This window comes from Solanum pennellii, chromosome 11 (genome assembly GCF_001406875.1).
Source record: "Solanum pennellii chromosome 11, SPENNV200".
NCBI lineage: Eukaryota > Viridiplantae > Streptophyta > Magnoliopsida > Solanales > Solanaceae > Solanum > Solanum pennellii.
This window is the reverse complement of record NC_028647.1, coordinates 63,805,915-63,815,268: the sequence shown is the minus strand read 5'-3', so window position 1 is coordinate 63,815,268 and position 9,354 is coordinate 63,805,915. Positions and strand designations below refer to the sequence as shown.

Sequence of the window (9,354 nt, the reverse complement as noted above, 5' to 3'; positions counted from 1 at the left end):
TATATGAATTTGACAATTACTATACATTTATATTAATTTGACAATTATTCCCAATTGGGAAAATTGATATATGTAGTTCAAGGAGAATAATTACTTATATATTTAATAATGGAATCCAAAAAGTAATGCATAAAATAAAATAAATTCTAAGGTGAAAATTTTATACGTTAAAAAATAGTGGAGGGGTCAGAATTTTGATTGCTAAGGTATTTGGATGCAAGAAGGAAACTTGTAATATTATTCAACAACATATTCAAGGCAAAAATTTCATGAGTATCGTATTCGAATTGCATCTGACATTATATACAACTAAAGTTCAGACAAACGATATTGAATTCCCTTTATACGATTTTATTTGAAGTTATACTTCGTAAAACCTAACTTCAAGATAATGCATCGGTAAAGTTATTCAGAAGTAGATAGACTTACAAAGTGATCCGAATATCGGATATCTTTGCAATTGGGCCTTGTCTAAGATCAAGATCAAAATTTTTGGACCTCCAAAAGTTGATTTGTTTGGGTGATTGCTTTGGGCTAAATTTGGGAAAGGCCCAACTACTGACTTAGGTTGAGGATAGTCATTATGTTGTTGGGCTTTTAACCAAATTAGAGCACCCAACTAGTGATCCAACCTCTTATTTCGATTTTCTCGAACCGATAAATTTATAAATCGGAATCCTGATGCATATAGATACAAATGGTTTAATAGGAACAAGAACTTTCACAAATATTTGGAACAATCCATTTCGGAGAAGAAGATCCTCCAACAAATGAGATCCTTCGATCAATCTCGTACACTTGATAATTCGTATTAAAAGTTACTAACTCAACTTTCTCTCAAACACATATTTTACATGAAAAATGAACTAAAATAATGGAATAGTTAAATTCAAACTAGAGTTATGTATATATAAGAAAAAAAAATAATTAAAATTACAACTTAAACAAGAAGAGGAAAAAGTAAATTATTGTATTTAACTAAAACAAACATCAAGAAATTAAAAAATGAAACATAATCACAATGTGTATATACTATTTAGTGAATAATTTTTTTTATTGATAGAGGTTTGATTCATTGAATTAAAATAAATTAATATATCCCATAAAAAATATATGTTTGATTTAAATTAAATAGAATTGAAAAAACTTTTATTTTCAAGAAGAGTTGTTTAATTAAATTAGGGGTGGAGGATGAATGATGCAATTTTTTTTGATACATATATATTTGGACTTTAGTGAATAAAAAGAATAAATGAGTCATGACAGGTATTTATTTTATTTAAATAATATATTTTGGGCGGTTAATTATTTCTATTAGTACTTAATAACCTAATCTATATTGATTAGCTATTTGGACGGTGTGATTAGCTATAGATGAGCTTAATTAAAAAAATAATAATAATTGGTCCATATTATACATCTTAGGCATTATTGTGCTATTTTTTTTTTAAAAAAAAATTATATGTTATGCTAATGATATATACAATGACAATGTAAATTTTTGGAACATAATTAATTTACTAACTTAATTGAGCAAGTGATGCAAATATTAATACACCTATCTTGAAAAGAGTTACTTTCTCTGTCTCATTTTATATGACCTAGTTTAATTATTGGATACGAATTTTAAAAAAGAAATTTTTAAAATTTATCGTCTAAAATAAGTTCATATATTTGTGTAGCTGTAAACCGTTTCATTAAGGATAAAATAAACATTTTAAACTGAAACTGTTACTAAATATAAAAATATTTTATTCTTCTTGGAACAGACAAAAAAGAAAATGAATTGTATGAAATGGAACAAAAAGAGTAACAAGTTATATACGTATGAGTTTGTTTACATTATCGATCTTAATTTCGAGTAAAAGAAAAGTATTTTCGAGTGTTAATCAGAACAATCTTTCTAATCTTATAAAGGTAGGAGTAAAATTATATACTATTTTATTCTTCCAAGACTCTATTTATGAGATTACATTGAATTTATTGTAAATATGTTTCATCTGATTTAATGAGATAGAACATTGGAATTACCAAATGATGTTAATTACATCAAGTTCTGGATGAGTTTAAGTAAACACTTAAATTTGTATAAAATTGAATAAACAGACCGAAAGAAGATATTAATCGTATAGAAAACGGAATTTCCATAATACATGCAAATCGTCATACACGACAATCACACGGGATGCACTTAAACAGGTTTGTATTGTGCCCTTTAGGACGTTGTTATTCAACTTTATATACATTTCAATATCTATCTATACACATTCACGTTGAAGAACATGTATATCAGCTAAAATTAAATTAAAAAGGTATGTTTATTCATATTCTTATATTTATCAAATATTTATACTATATAATAACATTAGTATAATCCAAATTTTCATAATTACAACTTACAAGTTTAACTACCACATGTTACAAAATAATTTGTTTTGTGGGCTTTTTGGACTTTAATTTTTGTGCTTTTAGGTGTGTCTTCCAGATAAATTTATCTGGCACCTCAGCCACCAAACAAAATGACAACATTCTGTCCCATTGTAACTATTAAAATACAAAATAAATAAATGTTTTTTTTAATTTTTTTTTTATTTTCTTCTTCTTAATAATTTAGCATCAATTGGGACCCACTCCACACTTTAATTTTTATTGGATAAGTGTAGAAAAATGGATTTGTGATAAGATAAACAATTACCTAATCTCATCATATTCTCTTTGGTGGTCCCATGTGTTATATTTATTTTTGAGCTCGATTAATTAAAAATTAAAAAGTTTTATTTAAAAGTAAAACGCTTTTAATTTATTTAGGGTTTGAATTTAAAGTTATATATAATTTCATCATTTCATAAATAAGGATCCATATATTATTCATATAGGTTATGATATCGTAGTAGGGGTGTTTTATTCTTAATTAAAAATTTTGAATATTGAGAAAATCTTATTAAAAGCGTCACCTCTAAAATAGACCCTAATCTATATTAATCGAAGCTTCGGTATAAACTTCAGGCAATATATATAGAAGAAAAAAGAGGATTGGCATATTAAAGGAATATACAATTTTTAAAAGAAGAACACCAATAATTATCTTGAAAAATATGAAATCATATGTAATGTTTTCATTTTATTAGGGAAAAAAACAAAAAAAGAAATTTGTCTTTTTCAGGAAAATAGAAATTAGAAAATATATCGATTGCTGATTTAATGATATGATCACGACTGCAATAATATATTTAATATAATTTCGTATGTGATATTAGGAAAAAAATAAAATTTGTATTAGTCTGATCTATTTTTTTGAAATAAAGAAACTATTATCAATAAATTCTTGATAAGTTAAAAATAACGAAAAATGAACGAGACATAACAATAACGAGTAAAAATGATCCTAACCTATCGAAAATATTAAAAAATAAGAACAGCATAATAATATAATAATCGAAGCAAATAAATTTAAACCTATTCCACACAAAAATAAAAATACTTTACTAAAAACATTTTACCCTAATTCTAAAATTAATTACTTATTAAAATTTAAAAATTTGTATGGTTTAAATTCCTCTACTATTCTTGATTAGTAAATCATGGTTTAATTTGTGGCTAAAAAAATTGTGACGATTGATTATCAAATGATAAAAAAAATTAAAGCAAAAAATGTTTGGACTAGAAAACTCTAGATGATTCATTTGTCTAATATAATGACGTGTTACACAATGTTTAAAGTCAAAATATTTTTTTTTGAAAAAATTAATTGGAACTAATTTTAAAAAAGAACTTAATTAAAACAAAAAAATAATTTAAAAATGTTATTCTCTCCTTGATTTATATATAGTTGCACTAATTATCTTTTAAATAAAACAAATTAACACATAAAAGATAAATATATATACCTCCAAAATTAAATCGATTTTCACAAATTCTATATATTTGTTTCTTTGTTGTAAAACTAAAAAGCTTCTAATTTAAATTATATTTTTGTAGCTAAAACACTTTTTTTATACATAAAACAAAAGTATTGTCCATCACCTTTTTTTTTATTATTTTTTTATTTTTTTGGTTATAAAGTTTATAATTTATTTTGCAATACAGCTAGCAATATACCGTTGCTAGACATGATATGTCCTTTTCCCCACCCTTTTTGGGGTCCAAATTCCATTTGTGAGCTTTTTCATTTAGCTTTATCAAAAATAAAATTACGTTCGAATCAATTTACGTACATATCAATTATTTTATTATACATAATATTATTATTATTAGAGTCGAATAACTCTACGACTTTGTCTATTAAGAATTATATAAATGAGAAGAAATTATCAACTATATTTTGCTTTTATAAATGTCTGAATCTGAAACCTCATAAGTTTTCTCCTACTTCATTCGCTATCACACCCTATTACGAACTAATTTGCTATTTTTATCTATAGCTTTAAAGAAAAAGTTAATGAATTTTTGATGGTTAGAAACACTTGATAGATATGAGCGATATAACATTAATTATCAAATTAGCCTATGAATGACAATGACTCACGTAGAACTTAAATCCAAACAAAAGATTATTAGCAGCGTGATCGAAGTTCAACTTTTCGACTATGAACAAAGCTTTTACAAAATTATTAGCAGCGCGCAATCAAAGTCTAATTTTTCGACTATGAAAAAAGCTTTTACTTCGCCACCCTAATTAATTTTGTTAGAATTTTTTTTAAATATGAATATGCCTTTATCCAGTAAACCTCCGAAAGTAAAAACCTCAAGACAACAATATCACCTCATATAAGAATATTCTTGAACTATCTTATAACCCAAATAAAAATCACCACACAAACGTTAAGTAAGCAATCAAATATTACGACAAAATAGTTCAGAATTTCTTCAATCTTAATAAAATATCCTGATTCAAGCTTTTGAAATAACGAACTATGCCCTCGAAATGAACCATATAACACACAAACTCAAAATTAATGCAGATAACGAACATCGATCGCGAAAACAAAAACGCCAATTAAATAGAGCCGTTGTGTGACAAAGATGTATTGGTTGGCTAATGGGACCAATTGCAAGCTCATAAATTCCCCCAATAATTTGCATTTGGGTCCACATTAATTATTACAACTCAAAATAAAAAAATTATTTTTTTTAATTAAAAAATTTAAAAAAAATACTCTTAATCAAACATAAATACCATACCACTACTCTCTCACTCTACACACCAAACAAAAACATAACAGCATACTCTGTTTTCCCCTGTTTTTCTCTAACAAAAAAAACAGAGCATACTCTGTTTTCCTCTGTTTTCACTCAGATGACGAAAGAAGTCGAAGCGGTTCACGAGCAGGCGGTGGAGTACTCCGCAAAGGATTACACTGATCCACCGCCTGCTCCTCTGATCGATTTCGAGGAATTGACCAAATGGTCACTATACAGAGCAGCAATAGCGGAGTTTATTGCTACTCTGTTATTTCTATATATAACTATTCTTACAGTAATTGGTTACAAACATCAAGCTGATGTTAAAGCCGGAGGCGATATTTGCGGTGGTGTTGGTTTACTTGGTATTGCTTGGGCTTTTGGTGGCATGATTTTTGTTCTTGTTTACTGTACTGCTGGTATTTCTGGTGAGTTTTTTCTTATTTTTTTTCGAATTTACTCGTTTTCGAATTTATACGTAAAAGGTATTAAGTTCTGTCGAATTCATAACTATAGAGGTTGCCTTGTTAGTGTCCTTTGTTGAGTGATATTAGAAAGAAGTGGATATGTTTAGTTTATGTTTTCGTTCAGTTGAATTTAGTATTTTCGAAATAAAAATAAATAGGCTGAAGGGTTAAAATGGCCATAAATTAAGAAAAATTAAACAATTTTTGCTATTTGTTAAAAAAATGTTTCATTTCTTACTATATAACTATGGGTTGCCTTGTTAGTGTCTTTTGTTGAGTGATAATAGAAAGAAATGGATATGTTTAGTTTATGTTTTATCGTTCAGTTGAATTTAGTATTTTCGAAATAAAAATAAGTAGGGTGAAGGGTTAAAATGGCCATAAATTAAGAAAAATTAAACAATTTTTGCTATTTGTTAAAAAAAAATTTGTTTTCTTACCTTTGTCGATAGTAAATTGGCTCGATTTTGTTCTTTTTTCACGAGAGCTCTGAGGTACAGGGTTTAGATGAATTCAGGAATTTGAATGTAAAATATAAATATATGTGTAAAAAAATCAACTGAAATTATGATAAATAATAGATATAAATTCATCGTAGAGCTAAATACTTGTATCCAACTATATACTAACAACAACAATTAAAAGGGAAATTTTACCATGGATTAAGTTTTTAACAAAAAAACCAGCTTTGTTTTTGCTTTGTTCAATTCTTTACGATTATTATAACAAGTTAAAATATACTCGTCCTTACCAAGTAGTAGTTTATTTTTAAGGTTCAATTGAATTTAATATTTTCGATGTTAAAACAAGTAGGGTGAAAGGGTTAAAATGACTATAAACTACGAAAAAATTAAACAATTTAACCCTTCGTTATAAAACTGTCTCGTTTCTTACCTTTGTCGCTAGCAAAGTGGCTCGATTTTACTCTTCTAGGGTTACGAAAATGAGTAAATGAAGCTTTGACATATTAGTTTCAAATAAAAGGGAAAATTTAGACCATTCTTAAAGCTTTTACACATAACATGTTATATAAAATCAACCTTGTTTCTCCTTTGTTCGAGTTCTTTACGATTATAATAACAGATTAAAATATACTGATAATATATGTGATGATTGTAGGTGGACACATCAACCCTGCTGTGACATTTGGGCTATTTTTGGCAAGGAAAGTGTCATTGATTAGGGCTATATTGTACATGGTAGCACAATGTTTGGGTGCAATTTGTGGTGTAGGTTTTGTGAAGGCTTTTCAAAGTGCATACTACAATAGATATGGTGGTGGTGTTAATGTTATGGCAGGAGGACACACCAAGGGTGTTGGTTTGGCTGCTGAAATCATTGGTACTTTTGTTTTGGTCTATGTTGTCTTCTCCGCCACCGACCCTAAACGAAGCGCCAGAGACTCTCATGTCCCTGTAAGTAAAATCGAATTCAGAATTCACATATTTTAAATTCTGAATCTCTTGTCAACGTTACATAATAACATACTCTAGTCTAGTTTAGCTTGTTTAGGGGGTAGGTAGGATTAGGGTTTTGGGGGGGGGGGGTTACTTTAATTAATTTCCCCACTAAAAATCAATAATGTGGCTAAAAACAAATCTTATCTTTAATATTTGAAGCATTTTTTTGTGTGGTGTTAATTAGTAAGTGGCCTACCCATTATTAATCTAATTATTTTTCTTGATTTATTAAAGTGGGAGGTGACCTAACTAAAACACTTTAGAAAATACAATATAATAAAGTGATTTTGCTTAGTTTGTAATGATATTAAAGATATACACCTATCATATCACTAAATTATATTCCTTTACGTTTCAATTTATATAATAAATTTAAATTAATATGAAGTTTTTAAATTAAAACATATGTTTAAAATAAGTGAATATATGTATATAATAATATATTAGCTCATTAAAGATAAAAAAGAAGTACTTTAAAATTTTGTTGTTGTTTAGTATTTATTTTGTTATATTATCTAACGTGTTTTTTTTATATAGTTTTTAATAAAAATTAGTTATGAATAATTTTTTTTTGACTATTTTACCCTCGTTAACGTCTTAAATAAAGGTCTTGGCCCCACTTCCCATTGGATTCGCCGTATTCATGGTTCACCTTGCCACTATTCCGATCACCGGTACCGGAATCAACCCGGCGAGGAGTTTCGGGGCAGCTGTGATTTTCAACGGTGATAAGGCGTGGGACGAACACTGGATTTTCTGGGTCGGGCCATTTATCGGAGCTTTCATCGCCGCTGTCTACCACCAATACATTCTCCGAGCCGGAGCAATTAAAGCTCTTGGTTCATTCAGAAGCAATGCTTGATAAAAGATGGAATAATTTGATGGATTTGAGAAATTTGTAAATAAAAAGTTTGTTATGTCACATCTATCGTAAAATGTAACGTGCATCGAGCTGACGGACATTCTGCTCTTTAAAAAGTTTGTTATTCCAAATGGGGAAAAAAGTGTGACTATTCTATCCTTTTGATTTATTTTTTGTTTTGTTTGCTTTGGATGTATTTAAGTTAAATCTATTTGTAATGTTTGGTTTTATCTAGTTGTCCCTTTGTTATCTTTTTTTTGTATTTCTCCTTGATTTCATGTACATTATAATAATAGTGTATATGTTGGGTTAATTTTTTTTTTCATGTACTTTGAAATGATTAATTTTGTCAACGCAAATTGAATTTGAGTCGATGATTTATTAAAATCTGTGTACATCACATTTTGTATAAATATGTTGTTGTCAACATAAATATCATCTAAACGAACGTACCTTGGAGGCGCAAATAAACTTTAAACATGTACAATGAAATTAAAAATGTTCGATATGAAGGAAAATAAATTGAAGTGGTGTAGGAATAGTGGTGAAGGAATGGAGGTTACGGAGATAGGATAAAGATGAGCTGAACTGAAGAATGAGAAGATATAATTAATATATGACATTTTATATATGAAATTTTATTTTCGTTATATAGTTTTATCAGAGAATTTATTTTCCTCATTTTTTTAAAAAAAGTTAATTGACTGAACCTGAAAAGATTGAATAATATTTTTCGTGGTACAAAACACACTATGAAAGCAACATGCTACCTACACAAGGGGATCTCTAAAGTGATGCAAAAATTGGCAAATTCATTTAACTAGGGTTGTCATTTTCACCAAGATGATAAGGTTATGGATTATTTTGTTAATGTATAGGTTATATATGGATTATCATAAAATTAGTATTGTTTAATAATATGGAATTTCTTTTTCTAGAAAATAATTCGATAGACGTGTGAGGGTATTAGGAAAGATAAGATTAGAAACAAAGATATATAGGATAAGATGAGAGTGATATAAATAATGTATAGTGTATACACTATAAAAAATGAAGTCGAAATGGTTCGGACATGTAAAGAGGAGCGATGTCGATATCCAAGTAAAAGAAGTGCGAAAAGTTGACATTGATAGTGTAATTACGGACATATAAAGATTGAATGAATAAGAATATGAAGATGTGATTAAACATAGTATGACATACATTAAGCTTATCGAGCACATCAGTACTAGATGGGAGAGTATGTAGGTCAAGAATTAGGATAGAAAATTAGTAGATAGTCAAGTGATTTCAAAATATGAGGAGGGACGTGCTTTCTCCCGAAAAAAAAGTGTGAGAGGTTGACAATAATAGGTCGCCTAAGGAAACATAGCGATAGATTGAA

At 28.0% G+C, this 9,354-nt stretch overlaps 1 protein-coding gene across 1 annotated transcript; it reads left to right on the top strand.

Annotated features, from left to right (window-relative positions):
• Positions 1-5,183: 5,183 nt before the first annotated feature.
• On the top strand, positions 5,184-8,283 carry LOC107004609 (probable aquaporin PIP2-1). Its single transcript, XM_015202876.2, has 3 exons — positions 5,184-5,609; positions 6,768-7,063; positions 7,716-8,283. Exons 1-3 carry the CDS (start codon positions 5,297-5,299, stop codon positions 7,968-7,970), a joined length of 864 nt encoding a protein of 287 aa, XP_015058362.1. The 5' UTR covers positions 5,184-5,296; the 3' UTR covers positions 7,971-8,283.
• The last annotated feature ends 1,071 nt before the right edge of the window (positions 8,284-9,354 follow it).

Coding starts and splice junctions, on each gene's coding strand:
- LOC107004609 (XM_015202876.2), top strand. CDS start 5,297: ATGACGAAAGAAGTCGAAGCGGTTCACGAGCAGGCGGTGGAGTACTCC. Junction 5,610..6,767: donor CTGTACTGCTGGTATTTCTG/GTGAGTTTTTTC, acceptor TGATGATTGTAG/GTGGACACATCAACCCTGCT. Junction 7,064..7,715: donor CCAGAGACTCTCATGTCCCT/GTAAGTAAAATC, acceptor TCTTAAATAAAG/GTCTTGGCCCCACTTCCCAT.